Source organism: Muntiacus reevesi, chromosome 2 (assembly GCF_963930625.1).
Source record: "Muntiacus reevesi chromosome 2, mMunRee1.1, whole genome shotgun sequence".
NCBI classification, from domain to species: domain Eukaryota; kingdom Metazoa; phylum Chordata; class Mammalia; order Artiodactyla; family Cervidae; genus Muntiacus; species Muntiacus reevesi.
Genome location: NC_089250.1, coordinates 267535475 through 267553528, shown reverse-complemented (window position 1 = coordinate 267553528; position 18054 = coordinate 267535475). Strand labels below are relative to the sequence as shown.

General features: G+C 50.7%; 2 protein-coding genes across 5 annotated transcripts in view; one reads left to right on the top strand and one right to left on the bottom strand.

Moving 5' to 3' along the window:
* The window catches only part of TULP2 (TUB like protein 2), a 32603-nt gene that overhangs the window by 6252 nt on the left and 8297 nt on the right, over window positions 1-18054 (top strand). The window lies entirely within an intron of this gene.
* Window positions 1937-17960, bottom strand: NUCB1 (nucleobindin 1). Of its 2 annotated transcripts, none has more exons than XM_065926478.1 (13): window positions 17821-17960; window positions 17295-17431; window positions 13996-14103; window positions 12666-12798; window positions 11426-11529; window positions 8903-9088; window positions 8548-8638; window positions 4533-4591; window positions 4148-4240; window positions 3964-4056; window positions 3484-3654; window positions 2944-3040; window positions 1937-2829 (listed from the first exon to the last, which is right to left on the bottom strand). In XM_065926478.1, exons 2-13 carry the CDS (start codon window positions 17418-17420, stop codon window positions 2717-2719), a joined length of 1374 nt encoding a protein of 457 aa, XP_065782550.1. In that variant the 5' UTR covers window positions 17421-17431; window positions 17821-17960; the 3' UTR covers window positions 1937-2716. The 2 variants fall into 2 exon arrangements, with proteins under 2 accessions (XP_065782550.1, XP_065782551.1); XM_065926479.1 differs by lacking the exon at window positions 17821-17960 and adding an exon at window positions 17565-17785.

Here is an 18054-nt window from a genome sequence, read left to right as displayed (position 1 = left end):
GGGAGCAGAGACCCAAATATGAGGTGAAGGCAGAGTTGGAATCCCTAGCTCCCCATTTTTGTCTCTCTCCTGAGATTCCCAAATCCTCTCTCAACCCACTCCGGGTCCTGTCTACAGCAGGAACTGCAGCTCCTATGTGAAAGAACATTCCAAAGAGATTACATCATTGTAAAACCTTTGTGCACACAGATCAAAAAGATCATTTTCAGATTACATACGAAGGGCCAAGATAACTGTTGATTTAAGACTAGGATGGAAGTTCAGACAGGAGACAGGGATGGGTGGTGGTGGTCCAAGGCAGAGATGACTCCATTCTTGACCATGTATGCAGGGACTCTGTTGTATGAGACAATGAACTTGATACTCCTGGAATTTAGATCGATTGGAGGAGACAGAGTGTAAACAAGTGGATACACTTGCAGGCAAAGAATTACCAAATGTAAAAGGCACCCTGGGTGACTAGAATAGGTTTCCTTAGATACAGAAGTCAGAGACTGGCTCCCAGAGACCCTAGTTATATGTGTGCTCACTCAGTCACGTTCAACTCTCTGCAGTCCCGTGGACTGTAGTCTGCCAGGCTTCTCTGTCCATGGGATTCTCCAGGCAAGAATACAAGAGTGGGTAGGACTTCCTGACCCAGGGATTGAACTCAATTCTCTTGCATTGGCAGGTGGATTCTTTACCACTAGCGCCACCTGGCAAGCCCTAGTTGTATAAACATGTTCATTTAATACCAATAACAGGTATTATTTGCTAAGCTTATATTTCAGGCCAGGAGAGATGCCACTCATGTATATGCTTATTAGATCCTTCAAAGGATGCTGGAAAATGGCTACCATTTTAAGCCTATTTTCCAGATTGGGTCACTAAGGCCCAGCCTCCAGTTTTCCAAGAGAAGCAGAAAGGCTGTGGCTGACGTTTGCAAAGGTCGTTGTTGAGGTTCCTAAGGGCAGGGTGGATGCATCCCAGTAAACTTCCTTGAATATTCCAGGATCTGGGAATATGTATTGCTTTTTTGTTTTTAATTTATTTTGCTTGCACTGGGTCTTCATTGCTGTGCGGGCTTTTCTTTAGTAGTGGCGATCGGGGGCTACTTTTTGTTGGGGCGCGAGGGCTCATCATTGCTGTGGCTTCTCTTGTTGTGGAGTATGGACTCTAGAGCACACAACTTTCAGTAGCTGCAGCACATAGGCCCTAGAGCACAGGCTCAGTAGTTGTGATACTCAGGCTTGGTTGCTCTGCAGCATGTGAAGTCTTCCCAGACCAGGGATCAAACCTGAGTCCCCTGCGTTGGCAGGCAGATTCTTATCAACTGGGCCACCAGGGAAATCCTGAGAATATGTATTGTTAATGACCTTCACAGATAATTTTTATCACTGGGGCCTCCTTTACATTTCTTCCTCTTTGTGGATGCTAAACTAGACCTGTCTGATTCTCGGTAACATTCTGGTAAACAGGCTCTGGGTGGGCTCAGGAGGCTCTGATTTTTAGCCTCTGCCAATTTCCTTTGTCAGTTTTTAGTGCAGACAGGTGTGACATCCAGAGCAGCTGCAGCCACTTTGGGACAAGAGGAGTACAGTTTTCCCCCTCCTCCCCCCATGCACACCCACCACAGCAGGGCTAGCAGATGGGAGAACCTAGTTCCCTGAAGGTTTTGGAGTCACTTTACCTTGAGACTTCTTGTTTGGGGTGATAATACACTTTTCTTTATTGTGTAAGCCTAGGTTTGGGTTTTCTGTCCTTGTGGCTGAAGGGATTCTACTGAAGGCATACATATGTGATGGGCAGACCCATCAGGACAGGACAAAGATGCCAGGATGCAGCCTCTCAGAAATGATGCTTGAACTGATTCTTAAAGAATGAAGAGGGCTTTGGCAGGTGAAGCACAGGTGGAGTTACAGAAGAAACAGGGTTTCCAAAGAAACAGAGGCATGGATTTGTTCCAGAAAGTGTATTTGGATGGAACCAGCGTACAGAGCAGGACAGGGAGCCATGTGAGATAAGGCCAGAAAGGCTGAGGGGCTGGAACCTAATCCTGGGATGGGGTCAGTTCTGTGACCCTTCTGGGGCTGTGGAAGGAAGGGGCTCAAAGCCATGATATCAGGGAGGGGGCTGAGATGGCAGGAAACCAGGGGTCAGGAGAGTCAGGGCTCCTGGGATCAGAGTTGATCAGCAATGCGGAGGACTCTTCTGGCCCTCAAACCCAGCCATGGGGAAGACACTGTCTTTGAGGCATCGCCAGTCCCACAAAAGGTAGAGAAAGGTGTTGAGGGGCCACCGAAGCCCCACAGACCAGCAGAAGCTGGGCCCAGAGCAGCAAGCAGGATTCCAGCAACTGTGGGGATGCGGGATGCTGGAGTGGCCACAACCTGGGCGTCAAGGCCAAACCAACTAGAAAGGCAGGTGTGAACAGACCCTCCCTTGAGGGAGGGGGCTTCCCTAAGTGAGGCTGAGGCCAGTGAGCACTCAGCTGGATACGAGAAGGCAAGTCCCTTGGAGGGGAACAGAAAAAGGGGACCACAGATTGGAAGGCTGTGGAGGCTGAGGCGGCAGATATGGGGGCCAGGCAGCAGTATGAGTAGGGAACAGCCAGCCTGTTCCCCCTCCCCCAGGAGGCCACGGGTGTGGCCGGGTCCCCAGAGGAGTTTGATTGTGACACTCTACCCCGCTCCCATCAGCCTTGGGAGGAACCCAGAGTGTTGGGGTCCTGGAATGATCACAGGTGCTGTGAATCCAGCTGGGAAGGCTCAGGGGTCTGTTCTGGGACCTTCTTTTCGGAAGCATCCACATCCTTCTGGTCACCGGCTGGAGCTGGGACAGGTGCATCATCTGGAAAGGGAGGGAGAACATGGTAGGGCTAGACATCGCAGCCCCTCCTCCCTCAGACCCAGAAATCTGGGCCCCCAGCTCCCTCCCTGGCCCCTGGGCCCAAGGGGCCAGCACCTGTGTCTGGGTGGAACTTCAGCTGTCCCTCGGGGCCGGGGGCTGGGTTGTTGTGGCTTTGCTGCTGCTGTTTCCTCTGTTCCATTTGCAGAACAGCCTGCAGGGGGTGGGGGAGATCAAAGAGGCAAGATGGTAGGATGCTGAGTCTCCATGGCAACCTGCTGTGTGGTCATGGACCAGTCCTTTCTCAAGGGGCTTCAGTTTTTCTCTCTCATTGAGAGTTGGACTTAATACTAGTTAAAGATCCAGTTCTCCCTTACCTGTCATGGCTTGGATCACACCTTGGGACAGGGAAGCCTCCTCCTCTCTCTTTGGCCCCCTCCTTTCCTGCTTACAACCTCACTGCCCTTATCCAACATGGCAGCTGCACAGCAGCCATGGATGAGAACAATGTCTGCCCTTACTCAAGATGGCCACTGCTGCCACCCATGGATCTACCGGTGATTTAACATAGTGGCCTCAGGCCTTCCTCATTTGTGGACACACTAGGACAAAGGCCACCAGGGATCAGAGAATGGATCCATTTCCCTGGCCAGTCACCTGCTGCAGCTCTCTCTTCTGGGCCTCCAGGCGGCCCTGGGAACGCCCCAGAGCCTCGGTTTCCTGGCTGAGGCGCTGGGCCTTGGCATTGAGCTCTGCCTCCCGGGCAGCCAGCTCCTCCTCAAAACGTTTCAGCTCCTCCTCCGTGTATGCAGGGTGCATCTCTACCGTCTGCAGGGTGAGAACAGGGGCCATCGGCAGGGGGGCACCAGCCTTGGCCCTGCTGATGGAGGAGATTCAGGGAAGGTGGGGAGGCCTGATTCAGGTGTGTGGATAGAGAGGCTGGAACTGGGAAAGGGGATAAAGGCCAGAGTTGGGGAAGATCAGGGATGGGGCGGGAGAAATTCCAGGGGGATGAGGGGACAGAGAGCTGAAGATGGGAGACCCAGAGAGAAAGAGAAGTGGCCAGAGACCCTGAAGGAAGGGTTAGGTCTGTGAGAGAGGGATAGTCAGGACCCAGAGTATCACCCTTGTCCTCACCTCCCAGCCCTCCCCGGTGTCCCCGAACTCCTTCCTCTGCGTGGATGCGAGGAACTCCTCCAGGGTCACGAGGCGGTCCTGGTTGGTGTCCACCTGGGGAGCCAGGTAAGGGTAAGCAACGGAACAGGACCTCCTTCCACCTACCTATCTCACCCCCGCCCACAGCCCGGGTCCCTCCACTCACATTCTTCATCACGTGCTCGCGCATGCGCAGCCGCTCCTCCTCCATCTCCCGCATGTCATCGTCCTCATTCTTTGGATCGTACACCTTCTCCAGCTGCAAGAATCAAGTGAAAGGCAGGATGTACTGAGAGGGCCAGGGTATGCTCCTTCCCAGGCTAACCTAACCAACCCCCCCCCCACACACACACATATAAAACTTCAACTCCCATCAGTCTTTGGGATACCCTACCACTCCTAGCAGCCTCTTTTTGCCCCAGGGGCTGCTGGGAGTTGTAGTTTTCCCCCTGAACCCACATCCAGGGGGACCTGAGGGGACCCTGAGGATCCTAAGGGGACATGTGGTTGATATGGGCATCCTTTTCACCCACGGCCTCCAAGACACTCACCTCCTTGGTGAAGAGGGCCTCCAGCTCCTGCTCATCCAGGACACCATCGCTGTTGATATCTGAGGAAGAGACAACAAGATTTCTTGGGGGACTGAGCACAGAGTGGGTCAAGTCCCTATTGATCTGCTATAGAAGGAATTCTGGCTGATGTGAGGTCTGTTCTCAGAGGATGGGCAACAGCAGGGTGGTTGTTAGGATGGTGGCCTTCAGTCTTCAGTGCCCCACAGACCTGATGCTAGGACACCCCTTTCCCAACCAGGATCTCAAGAACGGAATAGATGAAGGTCAGGCTCCATTGGGACCATTCGTGGGCCCACTGTCTTACAGAATAACTTGATCTCTAAGCTACCAGTGATCTGGCCACAGGATCAGTCCCTTTGCCCAGGATCCAGGGGTGTCAGCGGCACCTCCTCGAGAACCACCCCAAGGCTGACTCCCATCGCCAGAGAAGCTTCTCCCTGCCAATGTGCCATATTTGCCTTGTTCACTGACCCCATGGCAGTATCTAGGAACCCTGACCTTGCAAATCCAATGGTTAGTCTTCAGCCTGCACTTTAACTTGACTTTCTGCCTTTGGCTCCCAAAACATCATTCTCTCCTCTCCAGCTGCCCTTATTTTTCTTAGCCAGCCCCGCCCTCTCCCTGATCTCTACACTTTGGTGTACCCCAGGGGTCAGGGTTGTCTTTTCTATCAAATATTCAGATTTGTCCATTACGGTTGCCACGAGTCAGATGGGCTGTTTAAATTTAAATCAGTATCAAATAAGATTAAGATTTCAGTTTATCAGTCCCACTTGCTACATGCTGCTGCTGCTGCTAAGTCGCTTCAGTTGTGTCCAACTCTGTGCGATCCCATAGACGGCAGTCCACTAGGCTCTGCTGTCCCTGGGATTCTCCAGGCAAGAACACTGGAGTGGGTTGCCATTTCCTTCTCCAATGAAGGAAAGTGAAAAGTGAAAGTGAAGTCGCTCAGTCGTGTCTGACTCTTCGAGACCCCATGGACTGCAGCCTACCAGGCTCCTCCGTCCATGGATTTTCCAGGCAAGAGTACTGGAGTGGATGCCATCGCTTTCTCTGCTTGCTACATGGCAAGCGCTCAATATCCATAAATGGCCAGTGGCTGCCATATTGGGCAGCACAGAACATTAGCCATCATAAGGAGAGTTCAATTGACCCAGACTTCTTAGATGGGTTTCCCTCACTTTAATGCCATCCACAGCTGCCTCCACACTTGAATATCGCACTGCCTACTCTCCATCGACACCTAAATGTCTAACAGACATCTCTAACTTGATGTGAACAGACCCAGCTCCCAGTCTTGTTTGCTTTTCTCTCCCATTCCTTCCAGTTGCTCAGGCCAAATACCTCAGAGTCACCCTTGACTCTTGTTCTATTACAGTCCTCATCCAGTCCATCTCCAAGTCCTACCAGCTTGACCTTCAAGAAGAATCCAGAATCCCATCACTCTTTCCTACTTCCACGGTCCAGCCATCAGCATCTCATGACTTCTGACTTGGGTCCTGGTTTTGACCCTCGGCCCCTACAGCCTGTCCTCGACACAGCACCCAGCACTGAGATGAATCCTGTCAACACTTAAGGCGGGTGGGGTCAGTTCCTCTGCTCAAAATCCTTTTTCAGCAGTAAAAGCAGTAAAAGCCCTCAGCAGTAAAAGCTCAGAGTCCTAACCCCTGGATTGCCAGGGAATTCCGTTTCTCATCATTCTTCTCTTCCAGCATTCTGTTCCAGTGACCTTGGAAAACCTACCAAGTTCATTCTCCCTGCCTGTGTTTGGTGTGCCCCCGATTTAGACAAGTATCTGTGAGGCTCCACCCCTCACTTCACCGAGGTCTTGGTTCAAATGTCATCTCTCTTGAGCTGTGCTGTGCCATCCAGTGGCTGCTAGCTACATGGGGCAAATGAAATTTAAATGAGCAACAATCACATACAATGAAAAACTCATTTCCTTGACGTTATGCTAAGTGAAATAAGCCAGTCACAAAAAGACAAATACTGTACAATTCCACTTCTATGAAGTAGCTAGAAGAGTTAAAAATCATAGAGAAAAGAAAACAGAAGTAACTACGGGCTGGGGGAAAGGTCATGCGGAACTGATGATTAACACAGAGCTTCAGTTTTTGCAAGGATGAAAACTCTTGCATAACAATGTGAGTGTACTTAACTCTATTGAAATGTATATTTAAAAATGGCTAGGATGGTAGATTTTATGTCAAGTGTATTTTTTTTTTATGTCAAGCATATTTTACTACAATCACAAAATTTTAAAAATTTAACTTAACTGCCCCCCCCACCACTATTCTGTTTCTTAGTTGTAAAACCCACATTTCAAGTCCTTAATTAATAGCCATGGGAACTAATGGAACACATGGGAACTAATAAGAACCTATTGTACGGCACAGGGAACTCTACTCAATACTCTGTAATGATCTACATGGGGAAAGTAGCTTAAAAAAATAAGCTAAAAAAAAGCTAGAGTGGAGTCACTTTGCTGTACAGCAGAAATTAGCACAACACTGTAAATCAACTACGACCCAACAAAAATTAATTCAAAAAAAAAGAACAAAGGATGTTGGGTTAATAAACTTTCTCATTAATTAAAAAAAAAAAAAAAAGACTTTGCTGGTGATCCACTGGTGATCCATAGATCCAGACTCTATGCTTCTACTGCAGGGGGCATGGGTTCAATCCCTGGTTGGGGAACTAAGATCCCGTACTCTGTGTGGTATGGCAAAAAAAAAAAAAAACAACATGGGGCTGGTGGCTGCTGTATTGGACAACACAGGCATGGAACATTTCCATCAGCGTAGAAAGTTCTGCTGGACCATGCTGTTCTAGCAAACACCTTTCCAGACCAAGCTATCTAAAAATCATCACTGTAGATCCGAAATTCCGATGTCCTTGTTTCCATGGTACATGTGACTCTCTGATCATCTACTATAGAACCAACTTCACCAATTCTAAAAATGTCCTTGTTTTGCTCCCCATATTTTATCATCCATGAAATTGGGAGGCATCTTATTATTGAGGGTGTGTCAGTTTAAAGGGCAGTTTGCATAAAATTCAAGTGTGTCTTACACTCCAAGGTCACTTTGATTCACTAAAATAGAGTATTTGCCTGATCACAGGCTCTGTGATGGCAGGGAGACTTTCTTTTGTTCGCATCTGTATCTACAGGGTCTCCATGAAGCTCAGTCCTTAGAGGTCACTTAGCAAACATTTGTTGAATAAATGAATCAGACCCTGCTAAGCTCTGGTGAAAGGCTATAGCTTTTGTGTTGGGATCCTGGGCACACCTGAGGGGGCCCGGCAAGAAGTGACAAAGTGACATCAGGGGGATTCTCTGGTCGTCCTGTAAAGTTAGGACTCTGCGCTTTAACTGCCAAGGGCCCCTGGTTCAATCCCTGGTCAGGGAACTAAGATCCTGCAAGCCTCAAGGCACAGTCAAAAAAAAAAAAGGTGACATCAGGATATGAGACCCAGCATGGGCCAGATTCAGAGCCAAACGCCTGGTATTTGGAGGTTTTGGAATTAGAGGCTGGACATAGAGGTGATGTTTCCAGACAGAAGGAGAATGAAGGGGAATATGCCCTGGAATTAGCATGTGGAAGGGGCTCCCTAGAGGCCTGGTGACTAGGGTTCAGCACCCCCCAGAAACCCCGCCTTAGCGACAGGACCCCAGGGGCAACCGGGGCTTCTGGACTGCCATGAAGTGGGGGGTCCATGCCTAACCAAGCCAAGCTCTGTTAGGGATAATGATCAGTCCTTACAACCCAGAAGTCTGGTGTACCCCAGAAGAAAGGACCAGCTCTTGTATGCAGATCCTGGCCCCAACAACAGGGAGCGACAGGGTCTTATTGACCACCAGGGGAGAGAGGCTCAGCGCTCTTTGGCCTTCTTAAGCCCCATGACATAAGGGAGACCCCTTTCCAGCATTCAGGCCCCAGACAGGTCAGACCTCAGTGTTAACCTGGGTTCTGGGACTCCCTCCCCACCTTACCATGCAGTATGAAGAAGGTCTTCGGGTTAAACCTGTTGGGGTCCAATCCATCCAGTTCCTCCCACACCTCCTTCAACTGGGCTTGGCTGCCCTGTGGAAGGGAGAGCCAGGGGCTCATGAGCAAGAAGGCTGGGTCCCACAGGATGAAGCTAGAGAATCCTTTACCCCCATCCCTCGAATGTCTTACCCCTCAAACAAGAAAACTACAACTCCCAGCAGCCCCTGGAGGTAGCTAGGCACATTAAAAGGGAGCTTTGCCTCAAGGTCTGCTGGGAGTTATAGTTTCTCAGCTGCTTTCTTGTGGAGCTCGGAAAGTTGGACGTGGTGGGGGCTGGGCATGAATGGGGGTCCTTACAGGCACATTGACTTTGGGGTGTTCTCGGTGACGGCGCTGTTGCTCTTCCAGCTTCCTCTCCGCCTCCTTCCGCTGCTCTTCCCCCAGGGACTCCAGATAACGGCGTCTCTCGTGTTCCTTGAGCATTTCGTAGCGTTTGAACTCTTCATGATGGGCTGCGTCGTACTGGGCCAGGTCCCGAGTGGCCTGGGGAAAGGCAGTCGGTCATCCCCACTTCACCTCTATGCCGGTTCCTAATTCCAACCTCTGAATGCCAGGCCTTTGGCTCTGAATCTGGCCCCTCTTCCACCTGTGCTGGGTCTTAGGTCCTGATGTCACTTCTTGCCCCATAACCCACAGCCTCCCCTCTTTGCTCAAGAAAAGATGAGGATGGTTACACAATAGCAACATTAACTCACCTTTTTCAAGTCCTCCACAATCTCAAGATCTTGGAGGAATAAATAATAAGGAATAGCTCATGAGGTGGCTTACTAGGGAAAGCAGTACAGTTAAGAGAGTAAAGATCATGAGGGCTGTAATTATTCTGTCCAGGGTTCAAATCTAGGCTCTGTTATGTGAGCAAGTCCCAGCTGCTGTATCACCTCAGGCAAGTCACTCATTCTCTCTGTGCCTCTGTTTCTGCCTCTGGAAATTGGAGATAACAATGCATAGTGGGTGGTACAGGGTCCCCCACCCCCCCACACCTCAGAAGTCATCTGAACAGAACTGCAGAATGTGACTTTTCTTTGAAACAGGATCTTTGCAGATCTAATTAGGTAAGATGAGGTCCTGCTGGATGAGGGTGGGCCCTAATTCTAAGGACTAGTGTCTAGAGAGGACACAGAGAAAAGTAGAGAGCATGCCTGGACATGGAGTGAGGTGTCTACAAGCCAAGGAATGCTGGCAACCCCCAGCAGCTAGAAGTAGAAAGGAGCAGATGCCTCTAAAGAAACTGGTTTTGGCCCAGTGATACTGATTTTGGACTTCCGTCCTCCAGAACTATGAGAGAAACCTTTGTGTTGTTTTAAGCCATGAGTCTGTGGTAATTTGTTATATGGAAGCAATAGAAAGCCAATACAGCTGTTGTGTGGGGAACAGACAGAGGTTCTCAACCTGGGCTGACTGTGGTCCCCAGGGGACAGCTGTCAATGTCTGCAGATTCTCTTGGTCACAGCTGGGGGAGGTCTATTGGCATCTAGTGGGTAGAGGCCAGGAATGCTGCTAAACACCACACAATGCACAAACAGCCCCACAACAAATTATTCAGCCCCAAATGCCAAAAGTGCCAAGAAACCCTGCTGATGCGCGTGAAAGGCAGAAGCAAGAAGCCCATTTCTCACTATGACAGGGGTTGAGACCAGGAGAATGACAGTGGGGCTGGAGGAAAGCAGACAGTTTCCAGAACGTTTTGGAAAGCAGCGGCAGAAACATCCCTTAGGGGCAGAGGTCAAATGACTGTTATTATCTTTATGGCCACTAGATGGCGCTCCAGCCAGCCAGGAAAGCAGGCTGAGGTTCAGGCTAGGAGGAATGGAGTGGGTTCTGTCCAGGGGGTGCTGGGCAGCTACAGCAGGGCTGTGAGCCAGGGAGAGGCAGAGGCCGGGGCAGGCCTGAGCATCCCTGGCCACTCCCCAGCCCCACACGTGGCTTTGCACAGGAGGCCCGGCTGCGGATCCCACTTCTCACACGAGGACTGTTTAGTTGCTGGGCTGGTCTAACAAATTACAGTCAATTTTGTGGCTTAAAAAAACACACACATCATCCTACAGTATGGAGGCTGGAGTCTGAAATTAGTTTCAGTGGGCTGCAATTACAGTGCTGGCAAAGCCGTGCCTCCCTCCGGAGATTCTAGGAGAGAATCCTCTTCTTTGACTTTTCCAGTTTTTACAAAGACTTTTCTTGGCTGCCTCAATCAGGGGATGAACCTGCACCCTTGGCAGTGAAAGCTCAGAATCCTAACCACTGGACCCCCAGGGAACATCCAGAAGTAAACTCAATTTTTTTTTTCTTTGCCATGCAACACACTTGGCAGGATCTCAGTTCCCTGACCAGGGATGGACCCTGGGCCATTACAGTGAAAGCCTGGAATCCTAACACTAGAATGCCAGAGAACCCTATAAGGACCCTTTTGATGACACTAAGGGCCCACCGGGATAACTCAGGCTCATCCCCCATCTCAAGATCCTTGGCTTAATCACATATGCACAGGCCCTTTTGCCACAACAGGTCATATAGTGAACAGGTAACATCTTTCGAGGGGCTGTTATTCTGCCTACAACAAGGACACAGAGGAGATCCCTGCCCCCCAGTCACAGGGGAGAGATCTGAACCCAGGTGTGACTGGAGCCAATTCCCCCCACCCCTCAACTCTGCCTTCCTGTAGAGAATCTGGGGAAGGCATTTTTAGGCACACCCAGCCCTCTGCAGCCTGCTCAGAGAACACCAGGCGGAGGTGAGCAGGCTCATCCTGGGCTCCGCCCCCTTCTTCCCCTGAGGGCAGAAGGCTGCCCTCAGTCCTCTGCCTTCAGGTCCCCTGCAAGTTACCGTCTGGATCAACAGCTCTAGGTCCCGGGCCTCAAATGTGTGCTGATTCTGAGGGTCCAGGTGTTCAAATTGCTTCAGGAGGTTCAGGTGATCCAACTGTACATCTGGATGAGAGGGAAGATTGGGGGGGGGGGGGAGCATGAACTTATAGAATATTCCTTCTTCCAAAATCCCTATCCTGGACTGGATGGGCTGGATCTGCTCTAAAGGAGGTCACAGGGGGCATGGAAGGATGTCACAGAGGACAGCACGAATGGGCCTGAAGCAATCATGGGGGTCTTCATGGAGGAGGCAATGAACACAACTGAATCTGATGGTGAAAATTATAATAACTACGATAATAACCAACATGTGTCAAATACATACTATATGCCAGGCCCTGCTCCCTAAACACATTAAATATATTAATGCATTTACTTTTCACAAAAGTCTCACATAGGTTCTGCAATTATCTCACTTTATGGATGCGGAAACTGAGGCTCAGAGAGGGAAAGGGACATCTAGGTCACCATCTAAGAAGAGGCAGAATGAAGATTAGTTGGGCTTCAGAGCACATGATACTCAACCTCCATTATGGGTTGAACTGCCTTGCCCCTACATTCACACAGGGATTGAAGTCCTGACCCCCAGTATCGCAGAACTTATTTGGAGACAGGGTTTTACAGAGGTGAACAAGTTAAAATGAGGTTATGAGGGTGAGCCTTAATCCCATGACAGGAGTCCTTATAAAAATGGAAAATCTGGGGGCCTCCCTGGTGGTTCAGTGGTGAAGAATCTGCCTGCTAATGCAGGAGACACAGGTTCGATCCCTGGTCTGGGAAGATCTCACATGCCTTGGAGCAACTGAGCCTGACCGCTGCAACTATCTAGCCTGTGCTCTAGAGCTGGGGAGCCGCAACTACAGAAGCCCACCGCGCCTGGAGCCCGTGCTCCACCACAAAAGAAGCCCCTGCACCGCAACTAGAGAGTAGCCCTTGCTCTTTCACTGGTGGTCTGCCCAGCAAGGAAAACCCAGCACAGCCAAATAAATAAATTTTTAAAAAAATAATTTTTTTTTTAAAAGTACATTGTGCTAGGAAGAAAATTTGATCAATCTTCTACGCAGATTTTACAAACGTGGTGAGGAGGAGACCCCGAAGGCGCTCCCTGCCCTAATCACCTAGATGCAGGGGAGGGAGGCCTCCTGCCCCACTGGCCCCGCCCCCCGCCTCGTCGGCCCCGCCCACTGCGCCACGCTCACTGGGCTCCTGCTGGGCGTCCATCTTGGCCTTGAGCAGCATCCTCAGCCTAGACACCTCCTGCCGCTTGAGCTCGTCCAGCTTGGTGCGGACATGGTGGCTGACGAAGTCCAGCTCCCGGCTCAGCTTCCCACTCTGCCCAGGAGAGAGGGGACACTGGTCAAGCCGCCCTCTCTGGAGCCTTCTGAAAGCTTTCTGATGCCTTCTTGGGGTGCCCCAAAGCCCCCAAGACAGGATCGACATTTAGATAAGGCTGATTCACACGACACCCCCCACCCCCGCCCCTGAAACAGAAAAAGTGTTGCGTGAGACTGTCTTTTTCTGGGGGCGGGGGGAGGCACAGAGGGATGCGTCCACTTGCTCAGAAGAGCGTGAGGGGGCGGGGCTGGGATTGGAACCCAGCACCATGCCACTCCAGAACCTGCCTGTCTACGTGGCCACTGTTTCTGTCGTTCTTTCCCACTTGCATGACCTTGAACAAGCTAGATAGGCTCTAGGGCTGCTGTTTCTCTGGCTAGGCAGCGGGACGGGCTGGGCTCATTGATCTCTGGTTCCACCCATCCATTGTCGGGGGGTCCAGGTGAGTGGGGACAGACGAGAACCCCAGGAATGCTGGGAGGTTTGCAGGGAGCAGGGCTGCCCTCCTCATCAGCCCTGGGTCAAGGAGTTTGGGGTAGGGCAGAGGAGCGGGGCAGGCAGTTGTGTGTGTGTCTGTGTGTGTGTGTGTGTGTGAGAGTGAGCATTCTTTTCAAGAGACTCTGCTTAGGGGATGGGGCAGGATATGGGCTCAGGGCTCAGTCAGTCCAGGGATTGAGATCCAGGCCTCTGGGAAGGACAAACACTGCTACCAGGACCTCAGGGTCCGCCTCTGTAAAATGGGGAGAATCCCAGCTCCTCTGGAGGCCTAAGGTGAGTTAGAGGAGATGTGCGTGATGACAGCATCTCCTGTGTTTTGAATTCTTCCTGTGTGGACAGCACTTTGCTGAGAACTCACAGAACCATACCTTGCAGAGTGCAGACTGAGGACAGCCACTGTGCACGTCCATGTCTTTTACATGTCTTACCTCAGACAGTCCTGTCATCGCCCCACTTTACAGATGGGAAAACTGAGGCACAGTGCAGGGAGGCCACACAGCTGATAGAGCTGATACTGGAAGCCATGGGCCACCCACATCCACACTTAACCACACATTCTGTTTCCCCCCGGCCCAGATCCTTTCCCAGCTATGCGACCTGGAGAAGCGACTACTTCTTCCCCAGGCTCAGACTCTGCCCTCTGAGCACGCACCCCCTCATCCCCACCCAGCGCGCTCGCACCCAGCCACATCACACCTTGATGTCCTCGGCATTGGCGGCCTGCAGCTTTTCCCGGAAGTGCCCGTCAGTCTCCAGCACGTTGATGACTTCCTGGAGGTACCGGTGATAGTACAGGCCTGTGTCCTGCGGCAACAAAGATGAACATAGCAGTGCCAGCCCTGGCCCCCTCTCTGGTTCTGGCCTGCAGATAAGACCCAAAGACCACCTCACAACCCTGAGCAGGAGATCTCCCCCCTGGGACACAGGCTCTGGAGCCAGCAACCTCGGTTGCTCTGTAATCCCAGACAAATTACCCAATCCTATGGGCCTCAGCTCTCACCTCCTCTTAGGTCTGTCTGTGCTGGAGATGAAATTAAAATCACATGGGTAAACACTATGCCCCCAGAGTGGACATAATGCAATTTATTGGCAAGCAGTGAAACACACAGTCATTCATTCAACCAGCATTCACCCAGCCCCTATCATTTCTTAGGCATTGTTCAAGAGAACACAGCCAGTGAGCCAGACAGACAAAAACCAGAACTTCCCTTATGGTCAGTGGTTAAGAGTTTGCACTTTCAATGCAGGGGGTGAAGGTTCAATCCCTGGTCGGGGAACTAAGATCCCACATGCCTCATGGCAAGGCCAAAAAAAGAAAAAGACTGACAAAAATCCCTGGGCTGTTAGTCCTAGCCCTGCCACTTTCCTTTTTCAGGGTCTCACTCTTCCACAGACAATAAAATTCCCTACTTCTCAGAACTGTGGTGAAAAGTAATGAGATAAGAAGCCTGAATCATAGTAAGGCTTTAGAAGACACTCAGTCTACCACGGCGATCATTACACATGTTGAGGAAAATAAATGGGAAGAGATCGCCCATCTATGTCACTGTGGGTTTAACAGCATCATACTGCTGCTCTAACAAATATCACAAACTAAGTGACTTAGAGCCGTAAAAATTTATTCTCTTACAGAGTTCTGGAAGTCACAAGTCCAAAGTGGTTCAGCAGGACTGGGCTTATTCTGGAGACTTAAGGGAACAGTCTGCTTCCTTGCCTTTTCTAGCATCTAGAGGCTGCCTGCATTCCTTGGCTTATGGCCTTGCCTCACTCTGACCTCTGCTTACATCATCACATCGCCTCTGACACTGACCTTCTTGCCTCACTCTTCTAGGGGACCCCTGTGGTTACACTGGGCCCATCTGAACAGAACAGGACATAGAGAAGGAAATAGCCAACCCACTCCAGTATTCTTGCCTGGGAAATCCCACAGACAGAAGAGCTGGTAGGCTCCAGTCTATGGGGTCGCTTCAGAGAGTCAGACACGACTTAGCGACTCAACAACAAAATACAGTATACAGAACTGTGAAAAAGAAAGTGAAAAGTGTCAAGGAGAAAAACAAAGTTTGCAGCATGGAATGTTTTTGCAATTCTTTCTACACATGGATACACCCCAGTGTATGCCAGCAACTAGTCATATATATTCAGATACAGGGGGTTTTTTTGTTGCTGTTTCATAAAAGTAAAGTCATCCTCTGTAAACAAACAAACAAAATACAGGATTACTTCTCCACCTAACTCAATCATACCTGCAAACACTCTTTTGCCATATATTCACAGGTTCTGGGCATGGACATCTTTGGGGGCCATCATTCAACCAAACAGAGTAGGCTGAATCCCAAATCTGCCAATGACTAGCCATGTAATGACTAGTAGGACTGCTAGGATGCCTACTTAAATTTAAATTTCAGCTAAAACAAATAACTTTCAGAATATGGATACTGCATGGAGGGCACTTATATTAATAATTATTCATTGCATATCTGAAATTTAATTTTAAGTGAGCATCCTTTATGTGCGAAGTCTTGCAACCTTAGTCCTTGGTCAAGATACTTAACTCTGTGCCTCAGCTTCCTCACCTGTAAAGTAAGGTTAAGGAATACCTACCTCATAGGGGCTGTTATGAGGATTAGAGGAGTTAATATTGCTAAATATTTAACTCAGAGGTTAGTTGTTGTTCAGTTGCTCAGTCATGTCTGACTCCTTTGCGACCGCATGGACTGCAGCATGCCGTCTTCTCTGTCCTTCACTATCCTCTGGAGTTTGCTCAAAGTCATGTTCATTGAGTCGGTGATGCTATCTAACCATCTCGTCCTCTGCTGCCCCCTTTACTTTTTTCCTTCAGCACTTAGTATGAGCTGTCAGTGTTATTATGACTGCTGTCATTGCCATTTATAACCTTCTGTTAGCCTCAGAAAAGTCTCCACCCTGGTCCACAAGGCCATGTGTGATCTGCCCCAGTCCATCTCTGACCTAGTCTTCCCTTCTTTCATTCTGTCTCAAGCCACACTGGCCTCCTCTATGTCTTTCTACTCACTCTGCTCTCCACCACCATGCAGCCTTTGCACAGGCTGTTCCTTCTGCCTGGAATATTCTTCCCGGCACTCCAGATCTCAATTCAAATGATCGCTCCTTTCTCCCTGACCATCACCGCTGGTGGTTCATTCTCAGTGGCCCCAGCCTTTCCAGTGAGCTAAGCTGGTCTGTGAGGGCAGGGGGCTTGCTCTAAATGAACTAAGGGAAAGGGAACTCAAGCTGCAGTTCTGTGTCTGCAGAGAATTCACGGGGCAAAGGTCTCAGCTGCTGGGTGGGGACCTGCCACACCACACACAGGAACTCGGAAAGATCTGTTCCAGAGACAGCAACGTGTCCATTCCTATTAGAAGCTGTAGGATTCGGGCCACAAATCAGGGCACTAGCCTTGAGGATCTTTTAAAGTTCCAAATTCCCTAAGACCATAGGTTTCATAGGGTTTGACAGACATGCTTTGGAATAAAGGAGTATTTTCCATGCCCCATGCTCATCATACTTTAAACTACAACTCCCATGAGCTCCCTAACGTGAGAACACCGCAGTTAGCTAACATCACCAGCTCAGCGTGCTATTGGGAAATGTAGTTTTCGCCCCCCCACAGCTTCCTTCCTGAGGGGAGGGCGTTTTAAAGGAGCAGAGATATTTAGGTGTGTGGGGGGTAGGGGGCAGGGGCCCGGGGGCGGGATGCAGATTTTCTATCTAAAATCTGACCTGATTCCCCATACCTCATAGTCAGAGAGAGACTTAAAATCTCACACACACACACACACACACACACACACACACACACACACACACACGCTCACACGCACACACGCCCTCAAGTTTTTCACCACGTCAAAGCCCTGGGACCGCAAAGAATGGCAGGCAAACTCCAAGCCACATCCGTAGCAGGGGCCACGGGGTAGCGGGAACTGTAGTACCACTGCAAACACATGACTGGCAAGCAGGGAAGGGCCACTTACAGGGCTTTCGGTCGCGGGATTCTCCTCCTTGGGCGCCCCCCGCTCCAGGGGCACGGCCAGAACAGCGCGCAGCAGCAGTAGAGACGGTAGGAGGAAGAGGGCTGCACGGGGCCCAGAGGGAGGCATGGCGGCGAGGTCTGTTGGGGGCGGAGAGGTGGAATATGTTTGTCCCAAGACTCCTCCTCCCCCTGGACCCAGGAGTCTGGACTTCCAGCGCCGCTCCCCGCCCCCTTCCAAGAATCAAGATTCAAAGCGTTTAGTTCTCCGGACCTAGGAGTCTGAGCCTCCAGCCTTTCCTTCCTCTGACCCAGGAGTCCTGGCTTCCAGCATCCTCTTCGCTTAGACTCAGGAATCCAGGATCTCGACCCCCTCTTTCCCTAAACCCAAAGGTCGAGGCCCCAGCGTCCTCTTCTCCCAGGACCTAGAGGCACCGGGGTCCTCCCCCGAGATCCAGTTTTCCAGCCCTCCTGTCCCCCGCCTCCCTTCTTCCCAGGACCGAAGAGTCTAGCACGCTCCAGCCCCTTACCTCTCCTTCACCGCAGAGGGCGTCTTCCTGGCATAGAACCTCCGGAGCTTTCTTGGTGTTTTCCCCCCTAGGCCACGCCCACTTTCCCGCAGAGGACCCGATCTCAGCAGCCTGATTGGTCCACGCTGGCTCCAGGCTCCTCGGGCCCCTGTCTAGCGGCTCCGCCCCTTGTCGAAGTCGCTGGCCTTTTCTCGAAAGCCTAGCCTCCTTTCTTGGAAGCCCTACCTTTTGACG

Excerpts from the sequence above, each read along its gene's own strand:
- NUCB1 (XM_065926478.1), bottom strand. The coding sequence starts at position 17,420 with ATGCCTCCCTCTGGGCCCCGTGCAGCCCTCTTCCTCCTACCGTCTCTA. Across the intron at positions 14,104-17,294 it reads ATCCCGCGACCGAAAGCCCT|GACACAGGCCTGTACTATCA; the intron begins GTAAGTGGCCCT and ends TTGTTGCCGCAG. Across the intron at positions 11,530-12,665 it reads GGACGCCCAGCAGGAGCCCA|ATGTACAGTTGGATCACCTG; the intron begins GTGAGCGTGGCG and ends CCTCTCATCCAG.